Here is a 23167-nt window from a genome sequence, read left to right as displayed (position 1 = left end):
GGGGAGCATTTAGTATGTCGCCTTCACAAGTCTTTGTATGGATTAAAGCAGGCTTCTCGGCAGTGGTTTTTTAAATTTTCTGAAGCCATTTCTGCAGCTGGGTATACACAGTCCAAAGCCGATTATTCCCTTTTTACAAGAAAAGTTGGCAAATCGTTCACAGCTCTCCTTATTTACGTTGATGACATCTTGATCACTGGTAATGACATGACGGCTATTGGTTCTCTTAAATCCTTTTTGAATAAACGCTTCCGCATCAAAGATTTAGGAGCCCTTAAATATTTTTTAGGAATAGAGATTGCTCGTTCAAGAAAGGGGATCTTTATTTCTCAAAGAAAATATTTATTGGACATTTTGAAAGATGTTGGTTTTTTGGGAGCACGCTCAGCTAGTTTCCCCATGGAACAGAATCTAAAGCTACTTCCTGATGAAGGAGATTTACTTCATGATCCGTCCATCTATCGGAGATTGATAGGACGTTTGATATATTTAACTATTACCAGGCCTGATATTACTTTTGCAGTAAACACGTTAAGTCGTTTCATGCAACATCCTCGCAAGCCTCACTATGATGCAGCTTTACGTGTTTTGAGATACTTGAAGAACACTCCATGCCAAGGTATTTTGTTTTCCTCACAAAGTTCATTAAGATTGAAGGCCTTTTGTGATGCTGATTGGGTAGGGTGTCCAGTAACTCGACGTTCTACTACCAGATATTGTGTTTTCCTTGGAGATTCTTTAATTTCATGGAAAAGCAAAAAACAGAAGACAGTCTCATTGTCTTCTGCAGAAGCAGAATACCGTTCAATGGCTGCTACCTGTTGTGAGCTCACCTGGTTACAAAGTCTTTTATGTGATTTACACATTAAAGATATGGGTCCTGCTCTTCTACATTGTGATAACCAAGCAGCTCTTCACATTGCCTCTAATCCTGTTTTTCATGAGCGGACACGCCATATAGAGATTGACTGCCATTTTGTTCGAGATAAAATTCAAGAAGGAAAGGTAGTCACCAAATTTGTTCCATCTTCAAAGCAGGTTGCAGACATATTGACGAAGCCTTTAGGAAAAGATCAATTTCGTTTTTTGCTGAGCAAGTTAGCAGTTTTTGACATTCACTCGCCAACTTGAGGGGGAGTGTTGAGATATGATTAGTTTCCTTCCTATTTGGTAGCATGATAATCATTGACTATCAGTGATTTATTCTTTCCCTTTGTACAAATATTTACTTAGCTGATTTGTAGGAGTTAGAAGTTGTGATTGTATTCTTGCAGTTTGTATAAGAACCCTAGCGCAGCTTGTATATTCATTGAGAATTAATATAGAAAATTCTTTTCTGCCATTCCATTCTTAAGATGGGTGCTTTTTTGCTCATCACTCTCAAGTGGTGGTAATTTTCAGCACCATACTTAGTACCGTCGGATAAGTTTAAATTTTAAAATTTGTGACTATACACTACACAAATTTCAAAATTTAAATTTATATAACGGTAATAAATAAGAGCGTGGTCAGCATCACCAACTTGAGAGTGGTTAGCAAAAATATTCTCCTATCAGATCGCGTTCTCCTCAACAACTTATATTAAACAATTAAGCTTCTAAATACCTATGCAGTAAAATCTAACATTTGTCAAATCATAAATGTGATTGAATTGAAACAATATCGACATGAATAGACTGCTCATTGGATTACGAAATCTTGAACAAAAAATATTCCTTCCCTTTGAAAGTACACATGAATCATGAGTTAAATTAAAAGCCTCTGATCACTTCTCTCTACAAACCTTTCATATTTTGCATTCTCTGTCTCTTTAACTGTTTTGTAGTACACGTACAAACAAGTAGAGAGTAGCAAAAGAAACTCAAGTGAATTTGTCTTATTTTTTAGTTGCCTTTTTTACTTTTACCCAAATCAGTTTGCGATCTCCGTACAACAGTGGCCTATAATAAGGAAAGAGATCCTCTCCGGATCTCTTCCTCCAAAACCCGCGGACCAAGTAATTCGAGTTCTTGAAATTTAATCCAACAGTAAAAAATTATTATAACTTTCAGGGGCTCGGATTTCAAGGGTCGTTGGATCAAATTTCAAGGGTCCAGATCACTTGACCCACAGACTTTGGAGGAACAAATTCGAAGATGATCTCTTTCCCTATAATAATAGTTAGTAATAGTATATATTCTCTATTTCCGATTCCATGCATTTTCATTTGTTTTTGTTTTTGTTTTTCACTCGGGATTTGTAAAAAGAAGATTTGGCCACGCATATGGGACTATGGTTGGTGATGATTGATGGAGGGGATAAGATAACTTTCTGAACTTCGAACACGTGGCTGGATATTACATGCTACACTAATCATCATCAACTATGATAACAACTTGACCAATAGGATACTTCCAAATTACCAGAAAATTAGGTAAGCATAAAAACAAATTATTTTTAGGTCGGTTTGGAATTCTGATGCTTTTAAAAGCAATAACTTATTAAAAAATTTAGAACAAAAAAAGTGATTTTTTAAAAAACTGCTGTCAATGATCGGAGAAAAGCATAGAAAAGAAGAAGTATGATCTAAAAAATGTTCTTTTATTTTCAAAATTATAGTAATGAGTGCTCATTTAATGAAATTTACAAATGGCATTGGCAAGTATATCTCCACATATTTTGCAAAATTACAATCTTTGCCTCCTACAAACCTTTCATATTTTGCCTTCTCTGTCTATTTAACTGTTTTGTAGTACACGTACAAACAAGTAGAGAGTAGCAGAAGAAACTCAAGTGAATTTGTCTTATTTTTTAGTTGCCTTTTTTTTGACTTTTACCCAAATCAGTTTGTGATCTCCATACAACAGTGGCCTCTAGTAAGGAAAGAGATCCTCTTCGGATCTCTTCCTCCAATGCCCGCGGACCAAGTAATTCGAGTTCTTGAAATTTAATCTAACAATAAAAATTTATTATAACTTTATGGGGCTCGAATTTCAAGGGTCCAGATCACTTGATCCGCAGACTTTGGAGGAAGAAATTCGAAGATGATCTATTTCCCTATAATAATAACTAGTAATAGTAAGTATTCCTCTTTCTGATTCCATGCATTTTCATTTGTTTTTGTTTTTTTCACTCGGGATTTGTAAAAAGAAGATTTGGCCACGCAGATGGGACAATGGTTGGTGATGATTGATGGATGGGATAAGATAACTTTCCGAACTTCGAACACATGGCCGGATATTACATGCTACACTAATCATCATCAACTATGATAACAACTCGACCAATAGTGACACACACCGACCTAGATCAAGGCATGCTGGCCGTTACGTGAGGGTGACGTAGCCATGTGCATAGTGCGGAAGCAATAAAGATAAAAGGAAATTAAAAACCAAACTACTAGCATAACTAGCTAAGATAAAGTGCAAGTGCAAGTGCAAGATTAAGTGTGAAATACACAACCAGAGCATAAATAGTCTAAGTGCAGTCAAGCAATATAAGTACTAATTATACAACACCAAAGGTGATTCTACATTTATGATGCTCTGTCATAATCACCATTGAAATCCTCGTAATCCACCAAAGCATTGCTACCTAAAACCTGGAGGGGTGCAAAACAGAAAGTGTGAGTGGGCAAAAACAAAGCTTTTCAAAATCATTTCATTTCTCAAAAGTTCTAACCCCTCGCCGTAAAACCTGTATAATTTCCCAGAAAATAATAATAATAATAAGTTGTATCTAAAATCATACTCAAGATGAAAATCCATAGAAGTATACCATGCCAAAGTATCTCAATGCAATTCCATAAGTAATCCAAACAAAATATATCAATGTCAAATATCGCATTAGCCAAATCCCTCTAACTTAATCTACACGGCTGAGTATATAGCTTATAGCCAATCTCAATCATATCAAATCAAATCCTGCACACGAGTCAGAACAACCTAAAGTGGTCTGTACGACAAGACTAGGTGTAAAGTAAATATGCTCTAGTGCTACGATCACGTGAAGGCTGTGCGAATAATCGAGGGTCACCTATGAGTCGGAACCACCTAAAGTGGTATATACGACAAGCCTGTGCACCTAATTTGGATCCAAGGTGAGCATATGGTGCGGGAGGTGAACATCACGTGAAGGACTGTGCCCTAACTTTGGGCGGGAGCACTAACACCGGGGTGCAGGTTTATGAGTTTTTAATACATCACATCATATCTCACATAACTGAAGTAACCTCATATCTTTGATTTATGAACTTACCTGGTACTTACATGTGCGTCCGTAGCACCAATCATAATTATATGCAACTACTAATACATCAATAAAATAGGCAGATACTTTGCATGGCATTTCAAAACGCATAATCATTCAAATGCATTTTCTGGGAAAATCTCAAGTATATAGGTATATACGGAAAACCAAAAGCCCACTCACTGATATGTCGAAGGGTTGTAGCCCCCGAGCCTCGATTGATGGTGCTCGTCCTCAGGATAGGTCTCACCTATATGCCAAATAATTGAATAAACGTTATTTAAAGCACATACACAAAACTAGGAAATAACTTCTCATACAAAGCTCAAATGAGGTATTTGAATATACCACCATGATCTACTCAACCTCAGGAACATCCCTATTTTTTTACAAAAAATTTTCATGACCCCACGCGCCCTCACGTGCAAGCCAAGGCACTGCCAAACGTGCCCCCACGCGTTGGCCAAGGCATGGCCAGACACGTCCACACGCGCGGCCAAACCCTAACTGAAGCTTAACTACCGTTAGGAATATTCAGTTAAATCTTAACAGAAGTTAATCGCGTTACCTGACGCTGTTAGAATATTTCGTCAAACTTGACAGAATATTCCCCTTCGTCTTCCTTGGATCGTCGGAGATCGTCGTTGGCGCCGGTTTCTGGAAAAACAATCAAACATTCATATCTTCTTCATTTTTACACCAAAATCCACAAAATTTGTACCAATTTGAAGCTTAAGATGAGAGGAACAAAACCTTACCACTTTCAAGCCTTGAAATCCACAGGATTTCACCAGAGGAACCTCAATAATCCGGCCAAACTTGAAACTTGCCAAACTCAACTTCCCGACATCCAAAACACTTCATTTTTCCTCTCCGAGCTTCGTGAAATGTCCTAAAGCTCACTAGCAGCTTAAAATTTTCTAAAAACTTTGAAATCACGAGTGCATGAACAGTGCTCAAATCAGAGATTATGGTTTCTCGAGTTTTTCGAGGTTTTCACGTCCAACCACCTCGACTCTTGAGCTTGTAAGGAGTCTAAAAATAGCAATCACAACCTCGATCCGTGAAGATTGAAAAGGTTTGAGGGTTTTCCGTACAGGTTGTATGAAAATGGAAGAAAATCCGAGAGAGGGAGGAGAGAGAAAGGGAGTCAACGGGAGAGAGTGTGTGTGTGTGGTCCAAATTTTCTTACAACCAACCAAAACAATTAGACCCTTTAGTTCTAATTGGGTCCAAAAGGTTAGGAAGAAAATAAGTAAACTCAATTGTTTAATTTCTTAGCTTATTTACACAACCCACAACTCAACTCTCAAGGGTAGAATCGACATTTCACGCCATCAAGAAAAATATTTCGGGACGGGCTGTCACAAATAGGATACTTCCAAATTACCAGAAAATTAGGTAAACATAAAAACAAATTATTTTTAGGTTGATTTGGAATTCTGATGCTTTTAAAAGCAATAACTTATTAAAAAATTTAGAACAAAAAAAGTGATTTTAAAAAAACCTACTGTCAATGATCGGAGAAAAGCATAGAAAAGAAGAAGTATGATCTAAAAAATGTGCATTTATTTTCAAAATTATAGTAATCAATGCTCATTTAATGAAATTTACAAATGGTAAGTATATCTCCACATATTTTGCAAAATTACAATCTTTGCCTTCTACAAACCTTTCATATGTTGCATTCTCTGTCTCCACATGTACAAACAAGTAGAGAGTAGCAGAAGAAACTCAAGTGAATTTGTCTTATTTTTTAGTTGCCTTTTTTGACTTTTACCCAAATCAGTTTGCGATCTCCGTACAACAGTGGCCTATAATAAGGAAAGAGATCATCTCCGGATCTCTTCCTCCAATGTCCGCGGACCAAGTAATTCGAGTGCTTGAAATTTAATCCAACAGTAAAAAATTATTATAACTTTCAGGGGCTCGGATTTCAAGGGTCATTGGATCAAATTTCAAGGGTCAAGATCACTTGATCCGTAGACTTTGGAGGAAGAAATTTGAAGATGATCTCTTTCCCTATAATAATAGCTAGTAATAGTAAATATTTTCTATTTTCGATTCCATGCATTTTCATTTGTTTTTGTTTTTTTCACTCAGGATTTGTAAAAAGAAGATTTGGCCACGCAGATGAGACAATGGTTGGTGATGATTGATAGAAGGGATAAGATAACTTTCCAAACTTTGAACATGTGGCCGGATATTACAGGCTACACTAATCATCATCAACTATGATAACAACTCGACCAATCGGATACTTCCAAATTACCAGAAAATTAGGTAAACATAAAAACAAATTATTTTTAGGTCGGTTTGGAATTCTGATGCTTTTAAAAAACAGTAACTTATTAAAAAATTTAGAACAAAAAAAAAGTGATTTGTTTAAAAACTGTTGTCAATGATCGTAGAAAAGTATAAAAAAGAAGAAGTATGAACTAAAAAATGTGCTTTTATTTTCAAAATTATAGTAATGAGTGCTCATTTAATGAAATTTACAAATGGCATTGGCAAGTATATCTCCACATATTTTGCAATATTACAATCTTTGCCTCCTACGTTATTGGCTTTGATAAATATTATATTATATTAAAAATCATATCTTTTTAGTCATTTAACATATTCACATCAATTTATATAAAAATTTACCAAGCAATCCAATATTGTTTTTTTTTTGTTAAAAGTACTTTTACAAAAAAAAAGTGTGTCAAACACTCAACAACTTTATTTTATAACTGTTTATTCTCACAACACAGCTGTAACAACTCGTCCCGATAATTTGTAAGGATTTTAGTGTGAAAGGGCATTTTGGTAATTGTTCCTTGTTGGGCTAGATATTTTTTATTTGGATTACTATTTGGGCCTTAAATGGTGTGCCATGTGGGGTCTCCCTCTGATTTTGTCCCCCCCCCCCCGCCCACTTTCCCTTTGGTCTTTTCAAATCCTATCAGCAGTTCTTAACTATTCTTTGAGCTTAGACCTACTTCCTTTTGGCTAAGAAACTAGTCAACCTTATTGCGATACTGACAGCGAACGAAGTTTCTGACAATGGGGTATTGTCTCATCTAATCATAGCTTTTACACTTTTTGAATTTTCTGCGGTGGTGTATTATTAAATGTTGGTTGAATGTTGATGCATTAGGATCTTTGACCTAGAGCTAGTAACGATTTTCCTTACTGTAATATCTGGTGACGTTTTCTCTACAGTGAGAAATGTTGCATCCTTTTTTACCAAAGAAGATGTAGTGTGCTTGCACACAAAAATAGTTGAGTTGAAGACAGAAGAGGTTGATAGAACTCATTGGTGAGTTGATTGCACCTTTGAGTACCATCGTAGTCAGAAAACTATAGTAACTGATGCTCTTATTTAGAAATTCCCATGATTGTCCTTCTTGGGTTGTCAGGGACCCACTAAGGATGCTAATGGAAATGGATGAATGTCACCATAGATTTTCAGTACAAACCATGTTGTTCACATGGAGTGTCACACCTAGATATCGACATACGTCCAGGATCGACACGTGACGTCACCAAAAATTCGTATCTAACATACCCCGCCTCAGGGATATGGGCAAAGCATAACTCAAGAATCAAATCGCATAGTAATTTTTCGTATGCATTATGGTTGATCTAAACTCCTCTTTAAACTGCCTACGTACCCAAAACAAGGATCAAGCTATTCATAGTTTGTCATTCATTACACTCAAACATTCATCACATAAACCACTATGTCCCAACATAATACCACGATTCAGGCATGCAACATTTCAAGGAACATTCGACGAAGCACAATAATATTCTCTAGTCATCTTGCCATTCACACACACATATGTTTTCCAACACTATCCAATAATCACACATATCAATAACACATACAATACATTGAAATGCAGGGCTAAAGCGACACAGTTTGTGCAAAGCCTACATCTCTGAAGTTGATATCAAATCCAAGGAACCAACAAGTCAAATGATTTCAAACCACTTAACAAAATCCATCAACATCGAGTTCCGAACCACTCAACGGAACCAAGACACCAAAGGGGATTTTGGACCACTCAACGGAATTCAAACCATGATACGATTTCGAACCACTCAACGAAATTACGGAGCAGAAGGGATTCTGGACCTCTTAACGGAATTCGAGTGGATACGATTCCGGACCACTCAACAGAATCATGAATTTCAATGCATATCGAACCACTCAATGAAATCCAAGCTGAACACGATTCTGGATCACTCAACGGAATCACGGATCACGAGGGATTCCGAACCACTCAGCGGAATCGTAGATCACTAGGGATTCCGAACCACTTAACGAAATCCAGACGGAGCAGGGAACCGGACCACTCAATGGAACCCCAGCGAAAACCTAGTTCTGGATCATTGAATGGAATTGAACAAAAGTCTAAGAAATATAGCAATGCTCGAAGAACAATACATGAAACAAATACTCAAAATACAAACGCTCAACGAAACAAGAAATGAAACAAAGCACAAGGTACATAATTAGAACGGCTCAACGAAATGAGAAATAAAATAATGATACAATATGTGAAACAAATCTCGAAGCAACAAACCCCATGACAATGGTTTCATGGTCCACTACTAGCCCTCACATTTCATCACATTAGGCCAAACATGCAAATCAACCACACTCCACAACAAGTTCAATACATAAGTCAAATCACATAAAATCAACAAGCATAACGCAATATGATGCCATCAGTATGTAAATTGGGGAAGACACGTCATCATGCTGAACCCAATAAGCTCCATGGAATCTCAAGAACACTCTAAGCTCAGCGGCACGCTAGAAGAACTCGGGCTAGTTGACTAAAAAGTCAACTGTCAATCAAGATCGAGGGTAGGGTCCACAACCTTAGTAACCTAATCCGGAAGATCCGCTTATCAGATTTTTGATCCATAGCTTCCCATGAGTCTCCTTATGCTTCTAAAACAATATTCTAAAATTTCAGAACGATCCAACGGTCTCTGCCAATTGCTAGAATTAGGTTGCTATCAACGTTTGGTTTTACAAACTTAGAAATTCAATTTGGGAAGATTTGTACGTCAGATTCCCAATCCTTCAATTCCTATGGTCCTCAAATATTATGAACTATAACGTATTAAGGTTTAGTGACGATCCAAAGGTCGGATCGTCGAATTATATAATGATCAAGTGGCCTAATATTCAATACTAGGTTCAAACTATTAACGACATCAAACGGATATCAAAACTGAAATCAAAGCATCAAATTCAACTTAAAAAGGAAAATTCAGCCCATTGGCCACGTGCCGCCTAACTCTAAAAATTCCCAAATTTTATACCTGGGCCGAAGTTCAATTTGGCGGGAAAACGCTTGAAAACCTCCTCGATCCGCCAGAACCCTAGATATGGGTGTGCTTCGATTTTCCTTCCTCGATGTTTCGCCGCCCTTAAACCTGATTGGGCTTTATTCCAAGGCTCAAGGGGAGTATAATGGTGGAGGAGATTGATGGGATTACATTAAAAAAATGGCGGATTGCCTCGGATGAAGCCTTCGGTGTCTCGTCGTAAAACGCCACAAATTGGCCCAATTTTCGTCCAATCTTGAATGAACAATGGAGGAGAAGTGTGGTGGTGATTGCAGGTGATGGTTGGGTGCAATTCGCCTGAAAAATGGCTAGGAACCACTAGAATCTAACCGGGTCGAATGGGTTGGGTGTGTGGGTGTACGGGTCGACGGGATGGGAAATCAGTTTCCCTCCCCTCTCCTAATTGGTCCTTAGTTTCCTTTTAATTTGATTGGTCATTAGTTCCCCCTTTTGATTGGTTCCCTTAGCTTTCCTTTATGTGATTGGGCCGAATTCCCACCTGGTGAAAATTCATTTAACTAAAGAATTAAGGTTTTTTTTTTAAAGGAAAAACAAATTCAAACGTCTGTAAATTTTTTGTTATAATCCTGATTCGCACACGACTCTCGCCTCTGCGCTCGTGGTTTCGAAATCTATGCGAAAACATTAATTGTGACCTCGAAAGGTCAACAAATTTTAAAGATTAATTATGAAAATTCAAACTCGATAACTAAACAATTCAATTCCTAAAATTAACGGAATTAAAATTAACTAAGAAAAATAATGTAAACGTGAAATACAAATTTTAATGATGAGATACGTAATGAATAGTAAAAAATCGGGAACAGGATTTCACATGGAGACTATGATGACGATTCGATATTTATTGACCAACTCACTCGTCGTAGTATCCACCAGTCCAAGAGGACTATACTTTCGTTTGGCAAAATTCTTCATTCTAGATTTCTTTAGATTGACGTCTCAATTTACATCGGTTGCGACCATAATCCCAGATTCACCTCCTGGTACTAGAAAGCATTTTAGTCAACTTTGGGTTCGTGCTTACCCTACGACACTTCGTATCTTTTCTATAGCAGAGAGACTATTTAGGAGAACCACTCATATTCGAAAGTTTTAGCTGGAACCATCAGTCATTCAATCACCCCTTATTACCCTATCGAACGAATCATTACCACTGGTGATTGAATATCCCTGAGGTTATCGTTGTAATAAGTTGTGGTGAATTTTCAGAACTAGAAATTTTTTTTGAGTTTCCATCCATAAGATTACTTTAGACTACCACCGAGTCGAGTCCGCACTCAACCATCTCGACTTACCACCACAGAATAAAGTTAGGTACTTACATATATTCTTGCATCAAAGCTACGCTTTCACTCCAGTTATCTTATGCTTTAGATTTTTTGGACTTTTTTTTACCCTTAAATTCATGAGTGTTCACTTAGCCTTCTCGTCATAGTTGCTCGCTAAATCTGAGCGAAAACTTTTCAATGAATCAGCTTGTGTAGGCGTTATGAATTTCATTGTTCTGGTTCTTAATGTATCGTCACTTTTGTACCTCATCATGATGTGAGTTTCATTTCTATGTTTTGTGAAGTTTTCGTGAAGCTCTTGAGTACTAAGTTGTTTGTCCTGTATTGCATTTTTATTTGCAGACTGTGGGACAGTCTTGAACGAACTATCTAGATCTTGAAAGACGTGTTACATTCCTTTGATTTGTGGTTTCTGAATGATTTGATTTTGCATCGATCTCTTTTGGAGTAGTTACGACGATAGTTTTTATTTCCAGTTTGTGTATGGCACTATTTGAGACTTGGTATGATAGATTCTATTGGCAGCACTGGTTAGACAGTGGAGTTCTACGAATTGGTTTTCAGATGTTTAATTTTATGATTTGGGAAACTGTTTGCTTGTGTTGTTGTTGACTTAGGATTGGACATTGGTATGTTTGCACCCTTAGGAAGTTACTACTTGCTTATCGAGACAACAATGTGTTGTTGATATCACTGGCGGCCGACTGTAATATCGATGACATATTCGTTGGGTTCGTTAAACAAGTGGACAGGTGGACCTATTTACGATAGTTGTTACTGTTTAGTCATTCTTGGGGCTCGACCGAAAGACACATATCTATAACATCATAAAAATTTATTCCGGAAGATAATTACTGTGATAGGCCCAAGTGAAACTCTTGCTTATTTACTACCATTAATCACTATTTATATATTTAATTTTGAGTTACTCACAAAATCTAATACCCAATTTATTTACCAAAAACATAAGGTTATTTTTAAATTAATCACCCAATTCCTTTTCTTAGAAAAATTTTCAACAAAAGATTAATCTTGGTTATTTTAAGGCTGCATCTAACTCCCGTTAGACTGCTTACGTATCCATGAATGGGATCAAACCTTTCGTAGTTCCCTAACATACCTCACATTATTACAATGTCTGATAATAATTGCATCTCATATCAAAGCAAGCCATAATCACACCAATAGATATCCAACAAAAGCATTATTTCAATTACCAACTATGTAATCCAATTATGCACACAAGTTAGCAACCAATGAGATAAATAATAAGTTAACATTCCACAAAGTTTAGTATAATCAAACTCCGAAAATGTTTGTCGTATTTCCTCTACTTGGATTCCTAAGCATTTCTCTCAGTTACTAATACAAGGATCCACCAACGTGGCCAAATCCATTTTCACAATATAAGACATTACTAAATGCATGACATGAACTTTAATCCTAGTCAAAGTACTTGGAATTACTAATTTAATAGCCCCCAATTCACATGCCATTTTGGTTGACCTAACATAGCTTCATCACTACCAAATACGTTTGAATGGAAATAATTCTGGACTATAAGTGATTATGTGTTTCAATAAGTGCACCAATACATTGAGCTTATAAATGTATAAGAAAATGGTTCTTTGAAACCCAATGCAAAACATATAAAGTGATTTAATAAACTCAATATGGATAAGTAAATTAGAAATAAAATTTAGAGAAGAACAGACAGTGCAAAGCAGCAACCTCTTCTCCACAAAAGCTACAAAAAAGCACTTTTAGTCAACCAAGATTAACCTGATTTTGAACACTCATAACTACACCGGTTGATGCAAACTTACATAGGTTTCGAAGCTTGTTTTGTGTACTTCAAAAGCATGAAAGATTTGTAGAAAACAGGGTTCTAAGTTGAAAGTTATGCAAGTTACAAAATAGTCTCGAAACTGGAAACCCAGTATTTGCTGCTGTCTGGCAGCTTCGGGACTCAAGTTTGAATATGATTTTGACATATCAATACTTAATGGAATTAAGTGAAATCAGATGGATTTTGATCATGGACGTGTCTAGTTTTAAACCACGTAATATTGGCTCAAAAGGAATCCATAAGAACATAAAAACCAAGAGCCAAAGTAGCCTACTTGAAACATAGTTTTTCTGTGAAGAATTAATAAATTTCCTGCAATTTAGAACCTATACTCTTATAATCCAAATTACATTTTCAGAATGCTTCCACACAATTCAAATTTCATGTTTATAACTTCGATTTCAATTATATTCAACAATTAACAAGACTTGACTTTTTAATCCAAACCTTAGAACAAGATATTTGATCACCACACCAAAGTATATATTGAAAATAATAAGAAAAATTGATACAAAGCGGCTATGGTATGATTAAGGAGAGATGGGAATCGTTACCTATGCTGCAGGTTGACAAAAGATATCATATTTTTGTTATGATTCAAACGACATGGTTGTATGTACACCTTCTCTCTCAGTTCATAGTCTTAATTCCTTATTTCTCTTTTCTTTTCCTGGTGTCTGCTTCTATGTTTCCTTCAACTTCTTTCAAGGATTCAGACATAGTTTCTATCCTTATCCCCTTTTTTTATTTTCTTCCGCTTTCTCCCCCCTTTTCTGATTCATAGTTTCGGGGTAGTGAGATTCCCTGTAATGCCCATTTCCCTTCGCCAACCCATCTCCCCCCCCCCCCCTTTTCCTCTTTTTTCTTTTCTCTTGCTCCCCTTTCCAGAAGCATCATCTTTTCCCCCTTTTTTAACCACAGTCACCACGTGGCTTTTCTACACCAAGATAAAACTCCAACAAATCTGGAGCATTCCAAATTCATGGTCAAATGACCATTTTACCCTTATCTTCGTTCGTTTCTATTTCATTCGTTATAACTCCGTTTGGCAAATGGTTTTTGCCTACATGCTCGTGGGACCGAGCTCTATCCAAATATGCCAAGAAATAGTTTAAAATATATGAGAATAAAATACGTCATTGTATAATTACATTAAGCCAACTAGAGGCATTCGTCCTTTTCACTTATCGATAAATTTTACGAAATAAATTATAATAATTTCCGTAAACAAAATTTTAAAATTTCTCAATTAAATTTTCATAACCATAAATCTATTTATTTCCAATTTTCTACACATATTCATAATTATGAATATCTAATTCATATATTTAAATTTTCAGGGTATTACAACATCTGTCCTCGGAGTACGTGATGTTTCAAATGCTTAGGCGAGACCCACTTCCATTTGTGGTTTTGATATTTAGTGCGAGTATTTTTGTTTTACCTTATATTAGTTATATATATTGACTTTTTGACGTTACAAATGTTCGATTGAGTCTTTTCCACTTTCAGTTTTAAGTTCAATACTAGTTTTCGACCTTTATGTTGGTACCTATCAATTTTGACGTCATCATATTATACGTACATATTTTTGAACATATGAGTATTTATGTATAGTATGTTATTTCAAATTTTGGGACGAAATTTTCTTAACGGTTTGTAACAACTCGTCCCAATAATTTTTACGAATTTTAGTGTGAAAGGGCATTTTGGTAATTGTCTCTTGTTGGGCTAGATATTTTTATTTGGGTTACTATTTGGGCCTTAAATGGTGTGCCATGTGGGCCCCCCTTGAATTTGTCCCTCGACCCACTGTCCCTTTCCTTTTTCCTTTATCCCTTATGTGCATAACTCTCGGACCTCTCTCTTCTTTCTTCACTCTCTCACTCCCTCACAGCTCTCTCTCTTTTGTCTCTCTCTGTCACTTCGTCTCTAACTCACTCTCATTCTCCGGGAACCACATGCCACCACAACCATCACACGTTGTTGGTCCGACGAGCATGACCACACAACCGTATGACCTTACATCGTGAAACCTAGACCCCGAGAACGTGACATATCTTTTTCTCTCTCTCTCTATGCAATGGCGTTGTTACTGTTCAATAATTTCTCTGTTGAGTTCTCGCCGTTCTCGGTAAAGGTGAGCCACGAAACCAACCTAAACTTTCTTGGAGCACGTTTTAGTGTGGGATTAGAGTAGCTTTGAAAGTCTATTGGGATGGTTGAGTGCATAAGCAACTAGGGGAAAACTTCCCAGATTTTTCGGCGGATCCGTAACTAGGTGTTTTCCGACCATGGCTGTGAGTTAAAATGGGTATTAATCGAATCTTCATCCTCTTAATTTAATTTTGAAACTTAAATGGTGAAGTCTAGTTGTGAATTGAGCTTGATCGGAGCTTTGAAGAACAAACCATCTTCTACTTTCTCCTTCGTGGAATATGACGACCCGTGACTGAAAACCAACCCAACTCAGTTGTTGGGCCAATGATCCACAACCTAAAACCAGCCCAACCCAGTTGTTGGGCCCGATCCAATAACCGTTGGCTTATTAACCCAATCCATACCCATTGAACCCTTTGGGCCCAGTGCTCGACCCAAACTCGTTAAACCTAGCCCAAAAATCCTTGGGCTAACCTAGAACTAAACCCAAGCCCAACTGAGAACCAGGCCCGGGTTTAGTTGCCTAGGCCCAACCTTGCGGCCCAAATCCTTGGCCTAGACCCAATCGGACCTTAAGAACCTAGGCCGCGCATGAATGGCGTGTGGGTGCGGGTCTTGACCGGCGCGTGGAGCACATGCACCTTCATCGGAGGTACTGTGCTCCGCTGCCGAGGTCTCCCTTTATGTTTTTTGACGTCCTGAATCGGTTTATGACATCCGTTTCCCGAAATTCAATCGTTATGATAGAATTTTATTAATTGGTACCCTTATGTGTTTAGGTGCAATTGTGTATGACGTTTCCGCCCACCCTTGTTTGCACGGCTCTTCGCCAACGGTGTAAGGTGAGTGGACCCTTTCTAAAATGCATATTTTTTTTATTAGAAAGGCATACATGAAAAACACGATTTAATGGTTACATTTTATGAAACGTTTATGAGTAAATTGGATTTACGCTTTATGATATTCATACTTTATCGATTTTACGTTCTTCGTAGTATATATGATTGATGATATATACTACGAATAGGTTTTACGATATGACGCTTTAGCTACTGAACTCCGATTAAGATATATATATATATATATATATATATATTAGAAATATTAGGTTAATGTCCTTACGTACTTACTTAGTGGTTATTCGAATGCCCTGCCTATGGGCGAATGGTCCTGCCTACAGCGAATGATACTTCTATATATGCCTTCAAATGAGTGCTGTATGAGCCTACAGACGATTGATATTTATATATGGCTTCTGCCAGGCGTAGGTTGGTGGCTTCGGCCTGGAGATATATGATTTGACTTCCGTCGGGAGATATATGATTGGCTTCGGCCGACCATTTGGTTGGTGCCTACGGGTGGAAGATATATTATTGGTTATGGCTGGGCATTTAGTTGGTGCCTACAGGCGGGAGATATATTATTGGCTATGGCCAGGCGTTTGGTTGGTGCCTACGGGCACGTGATGTAGAACCTTCGGATGAATGAAGAAGTGTTCTATATGCCTAGGCCTGGCAATTCCTGACACGACCCGATAACCCGACACGACACGACACGAAATTAACAGGTGTTCGGGTCGACACGATAACGAAACGGGTCGTTATCGGGTAACCCGATAAGCACCTGTTAAGATAACGGGTTTGTTCGGGTATACACGTGGGTAACACGATACACGATAAGCAGAATATTAATTTAATAATTTATAACCCTAAAAAAATACTATAATAATTATATATATATATATATTAATTTAACAATTTTATACCCCTAAAAACTATAATAATTATATATATATATATATATTAAATTAACTATAATAATTATAATAATTATATATACTATAATAATTATACCCAAAATATTAACTATAATAATTATATATATATATATATTAAATTTTATACCCCTAAAAACTATAATAATTATACATACAAAATAAATAGATTTAAATCTACTTAATAAATATATATATATATATACACACACACACCATTGAACTTCATGGGATACGAATTATACGAAACTAATTTCAACGATCCAACCGTCAAACATGTTTGTATATACTTCGAGATCGCATACACCAAAAATTGCAAAAAACAAACATTCAAAGAGCAAGTAACGGGACAAAACTTTTTGACGGTTATAAACAAAAAATCACGATTTAACGGTCATTTTAACTCCGATTTTGATGATTTTTTACAACCACACTCCTTGACCCTATATGAATACAATGATTAAATTCGATCTTCAATTTAAAATATTTACACTAGTGGATACCACAAAATCTTATGCTATACTTAATAAAAGTATAAATAAACTCTTAAGTATTAGTGAATCTATTGTTTTGATGGGATGCTCATTCTACAAAAGTAGTTTCAATGATCCAACCGTCAAACATGTTTGTATATACTTCGAGATCGCATACGCCAAAAATTGCAAAAAACAAACATTCAGAGATCAAGTAATGGGACAAAAGTTTTCGACGGTTATAAACGAAAAATCACGATTTAACGGTTATTTTAACTCCGATTTTGATGATTTTTTACAACTACACTCCTTGACCCTATATGAATACAAGTAATGAATTCGATCTTCAATTTAAAATATTTACACTAGTGGATACCACAAAATCTTATGTTATACTTAATAAAAGTATGAATAAACTATTAAGTATTAGTGAATCTATTGTTTTGATAGGATACTCATTCTACGAAACTAGTTTCAAAGATCCAACCGTCAAACATGTTTGTATATACTTCGAGATCGCATACGTCAAAAATTACAAAAAACAAACATTCAGAGATCAATTAACGGGACAAAACTTTTCGACGGTTATAAAAAGAAAAATCACGATTTAACGGTCATTTTAACTCTGATTTTGATGATTTTTTGCAGCTACACTCCTTGACCTTATACGAATACAATGATTGAATTCGATCTTCAATTTAAAATATTTACACTAGTGGATACCACAAAATCTTATATTATACTTAATAAAAGTATGAATAAACTATTAAGTATTAGTGAATCTATTGTTTTGATGAGATACTCATTCTACGAAACTAGTTTCAATGATCCAACCGTCAAACATGTTTATATATACTTCGAGATCGCATATGCCAAAAATTGCAAAAAACAAACATTCAGAGATCAAGTAACAGGACAAAACATTTCGACCGTTATAAACGAAAAATCACGATTTAACGGTCATTTTAACTCCGATTTTGATGATTTTTTACAACTACACTCATTGACCCTATATGAATACAATGATTGAATTCGATCTTCAATTTAAAATATTTACACTAGTGGATACCACAAAATCTTATGTTATACTTAATAAAAGTATGAATAAACTCTTAAGTATTATTGAATCTATTGTTTTGATGGGATACTCATTCTACGAAACTAGTTTCAATGATCCAACCGTCAAACATGTTTTTATATATTTCGAGATCGCATACGCCAAAAATTGCAAAAAACAAACATTCAGAGAGCAAGTAACGGGACAAAACTTTTCGACGGTTATAAACGAAAAATCATGATTTAACGGTTAATTTAACTCCGATTTTGATGATTTTTTACAACTACACTCCTTGACCTTATATGAATACAATGATTGAATTTGATCTTCAATTTAAAATATTTACACTAGTGGATACCACAAAATCTTTTGTTATACTTAATAAAAGTATGAATAAACTCTTAAGTATTAGTGAATCTATTGTTTTAATGGGATACTCATTCTACGAAACTAGTTTCAATGATCCAACCGTCAAACATGTTTGTATATATTTCAAGATCGCATACGCAAACAATTGCAAAAAAAAAGCATTCAGAGAGCAAGTAACGGGACAAAACTTTTCGACGGTTATAAACGAAAAATCACGATTTAACGGTTAATTTAACTCCGATTTTGATGATTTTTTACAACTACACTCCTTGACCTTATATGAATACAATGATTGAATTCGATCTTCAATTTAAAATATTTACACTAGTGGATACCACAAAATCTTATGTTATACTTAATAAAAGTATGAATAAACTATTAAGTATTAGTGAATCTATTGTTTTGATGGGATACTCATTCTACGAAACTAGTTTCAAAGATCCAACCGTCAAACATGTTTGTATATACTTCGAGATCGCATACGTCAAAAATTACAAAAAACAAACATTCAGAGAGCAAGTAACAGGACAAAACTTTTCGACGGTTATAAAAAGAAAAATCACGATTTAACGGTCATTTTAACTCTGATTTTGATGATTTTTTGCAGCTACACTCCTTGACCTTATATGAATACAATGATTGAATTCGATCTTCAATTTAAAATATTTACACTAGTGGAAACCACAAAATCTTATATTATACTTAATAAAAGTATGAATAAACTATTACGTATTAGTGAATCTATTGTTTTGATGGGATACTCATTCTACGAAACTAGTTTCAATGATCCAACCGTCAAACATGTTTATATATACTTCGAGATTGCATACGCCAAAAATTGCAAAAAACAAACATTCAGAGATCAAGTAACGGGACAAAACTTTTCGACGGTTATAAACGAAAAATCACGATTTAACGGTCATTTAACTCCGATTTTGATGATTTTTTACAACTACACTCCTTGACCCTATATGAATACAATTATTGAATTCGATCTTCAATTTAAAATATTTACACTAGTGGATACCACAAAATCTTATGTTATACTTAATAAAAGTATGAATAAACTATTAAGTATTAGTGAATCTATTGTTTTGATGGGATACTCATTCTACGAAACTAGTTTCAAAGATCCAACCGTCAAACATGTTTGTATATACTTCGAAATCGCATACGTCAAAAATTACAAAAAACAAACATTCAGAGATCAATTAACGGGACAAAACTTTTCGACGGTTATAAAAAGAAAAATCACGATTTAACGGTCATTTTATCTCCGATTTTGATGATTTTTTACAACTACATTCCTTGACCTTATATGAATACAATGATTGAATTCGATCTTCAATTTAAAATATTTATACTAGTGGATACCACAAAATCTTATGTTTATACTTAATAAAAGTATGGTATAGTACTATTGTTTTATTTTTTTTCATAATTATTTTGGTAAACTTCTCATAATTTGAATGATTTTTAATGTTTGGTTTTTCTATGCTTAGTTTATGCAGAAGATAGTTATGACGTGGAAAACCTTACTGAAAACATCATCAACATAACTCTTGAAGGCAATAGATCAAGCCAAAGTTCCAATGCAATTTCATGATGATCGATGTAAATCGAGGATTTTGTAAATTGAGGTTTAAACTTTTGAGAAAGATTTCACAACCTTGAAAACAAAAACTGTTTCATTTTGCATATCCTTGCACATTTAAAATTTGTAATAGATTAGTACTGTATGTATTATTTTTTTATTAGGCTCTTATTTTCGAGTGTAGATGTAGTACTTAAACGACAAATGTGTTTTAATGTTTTGAAGTAATATTTATGTGGCAATGTGTGGTATGTGCAAATTTAAGAAAAAATATATATTTTTCTTAACGGGTCATAACGGGTCATAACGGGTCGGGTCACTTTACCCGTTGGGTAAAGTGACACGACCTGTTAAGGACCCGTTAAGATAACGGGTGTGACACGACACGACCCGTTAAGATAACAGGTGTGACACGAAAACGACACGAACACGACTGACACGACCCGTTTGCTAGACCTATATATGCCTTCGGGCAAATGAAATATTATATACATGTATATGCCTTATATATATATATATATATATATATATATATATATATATATATGCTACTACTAAGCACACTCTATATGATATATGTTTTATGAAGGGTTTTATGACATGTTAAGGTTTTCGAAAAACCTTTGGGGGTTAGTATGTTGATGAATAACTATTTCAGTATTACTTATATATAACTTGGTCCACTCATATTTTGTTTTGCGTCCCCTTAGGACGTAGAATCGAGGCTTACAATCCCGGCGTCAAGGCACTCCCGCATCGGCATCTTCAAGTCCTCTCGGTGTAGGACTCATCCTTTTGTTCATTCAATTTTATATTATTCCTTTTTAGTGTCTCATTTAGTTGTATGCTCTGAACATGTTCCATAATTGCATATTCATGTACCACATTTGTCTACCATATGATGTGGCAAATGATATGTACATGTCATGTCAATTAATGAATTTATTTTATTAGATGTTGATTGTATGCATTACTTGTTGCATGTGATGGTACAACATGTGGTATAACTATGTGGTCTCAAACAATAATAAAAAAAAGGCTAAAATGCACGAAAATTATTGACTGCATTTGCATGTATTGTTGGTACACTATAGGTCTGGAAAGTTAGTATTATTATCCTTGAACACATATTCGTGATATAACAAATACTGTTGTAGTATTGAGATAGTATGATCGTACTAAAACAAAATTAATTACGGGATATAACAATATTAGCTACTATTGTAATAGGAGATAGGTAGAGAGAATGAGACACCAGAAAATGAAGTGAGATCAGAATTCTAGAAGCTTTTGTTATTCCAACAGTCGTTTGTTCTCTTCTATACTTCAGATCGTACACAAAAACAAAACAAACTGCTTCTTCTTCTAAACTAACTTACAGTGCTAAGCTTAGCTGTACATGATGAAAAGAAGAAAAACAAAAAAACTGGCGAAGAACGGAACTTAATTAGGAGAACCTAATTAAATAATAATAATAATAATAATAATAATAATAACAGATTATGCATGAGAATTACCGATCCTTTTCGATTCCTTTCGACCCTCGCTCGTGTTTCATGGCTTTAATCGAACCCACTCGTATCGTCCTTCGTGCGGCTCGTCCTTGGCAACATCAAAATTGTACCTGAAAATATATCACCAATTTAGAAATTTCATGCTCGGACAATGAGAACGTAAAACCTAAATTCGAACGAGCTATAAATTTAATTTAATTTTTTTAAAATGCGTTGACTTACATCTCCTTAAATTTTTGCTGGCTTTCCTTTTCCATGGCAGCGAAGAATTCTTCGAGCTCCGACGCGTTCACTACCGTCGGTGATCGTCGTTGAGACTCATCTTTAAGCCTCGCCGTCGATTCTGCTTCCGCTCCAACTTTGCTCGTCGGCGCCGTCATCTCTCTCCTGCCGCGAAAGCACAAAAACGCACGCAAAAGCGAGAGAAGTGAATTGAGAGACAAATAATTTAGACACTGCAAATTTAAATACACTTCACCTACGTGAGTGAAACCAATTCGAATTTTGAAACAAAAAATTAAACTTTTGAATTTTGAAATTTAAGATAGGACGCAAAAAATACAGTAATAAATGTTCGAGTATATTATATACATGTATGTGTGTGTATGTTTGAATAAAACCTTTCGTCTCTGCTGGAATTATACGTCCACGATTCGACCTGGTCACTCTCATCTTCCTGCAAAAAATAATTAATTAAAATTCCAGTTAATTAAAGCGCGACGAAACTGAAAAATTCAAAGAGTGACAAGAGAATTGAATTTATTGCCGAATTTATTTCATTAATTAATTTTGAATTTACCAGCTCGCTCGAGCCGTTACTCGAGCAGCAGGAGCTCTCCGCGTGATCCGACGTCCAAAAGCCGTCGTTGGAAGTCCGTACGCTCTCCGCCTCCCTCTTGATTTTCGGCGCGCTGCTAACCACGACGACGCGCCTTCTCGGCCTCTTGTGCTGAGCCACGTCATACGACGACGGCAATTCGACTGATTCTCCGTCCGCGCTGCCGGCCTTCCTCTTCTTCGCCGCCGTCGCTGACGTGGCAGCTCGAGACACCTCCATCGTCGTAAATTCCTCTTCTGCAAGCTCTTCGTACTGTTGCTTCACTTCCTCATCGTCGTCTCTCTCTGGACCTCGTTTCTAGACACATAGAGAGGAGAGAGAGAGCGCGATGACGATGATAATGATGGTGGTGATGACGAGTCCGTTGGACGGCTGTGATTGATTTGGTTTATAAGTGCGGGTTGGCCAAGGTGGTCCAGACTCCGTTAACAGTGATGGGGAATCTGAAAACGGGCGTTTTGACGGCGCCGTTACGTAGATCTGGGCCGCACCGAACATTCCTCGAATTGCTTGCCGCCACGTGGATGAGATGTACGTTGAAGATAATGAGATATTTTTAATATGAACGGTACACGGGATGATACACCACGTATTACTGGATATATGTGTTAAAAAGTTAATAGCTTAAAAAATAAAATTTTCCATTT

General features: G+C 35.9%; 1 protein-coding gene and 1 long non-coding RNA gene across 2 annotated transcripts; both read right to left on the bottom strand.

The window, feature by feature from the left end:
- Positions 1–8004: 8004 nt before the first annotated feature.
- On the bottom strand, positions 8005–13598 carry LOC139191646 (uncharacterized). The gene is made up of 2 exons (XR_011575755.1): positions 13296–13598; positions 8005–8602 (listed from the first exon to the last, which is right to left on the bottom strand). It is a non-coding gene; the product is annotated as an uncharacterized lncRNA (long non-coding RNA).
- A 7832-nt stretch (positions 13599–21430) lies between these two features.
- Positions 21431–22885, bottom strand: LOC103425104 (cyclin-dependent kinase inhibitor 6-like). The gene is made up of 4 exons (XM_008363175.4): positions 22482–22885; positions 22303–22358; positions 21905–22069; positions 21431–21792 (listed from the first exon to the last, which is right to left on the bottom strand). Exons 1-4 carry the CDS (start codon positions 22737–22739, stop codon positions 21723–21725), a joined length of 549 nt encoding a protein of 182 aa, XP_008361397.3. The 5' UTR covers positions 22740–22885; the 3' UTR covers positions 21431–21722.
- Between the last annotated feature and the right edge of the window lie 282 nt (positions 22886–23167).

The sequence above is a fragment of the Malus domestica genome, chromosome 15 (genome assembly GCF_042453785.1).
Source record: "Malus domestica chromosome 15, GDT2T_hap1".
In the NCBI taxonomy this organism is placed as follows: Eukaryota; Viridiplantae; Streptophyta; class Magnoliopsida; order Rosales; family Rosaceae; genus Malus; species Malus domestica.
This window is presented reverse-complemented; position numbering and strand designations above follow the sequence as displayed.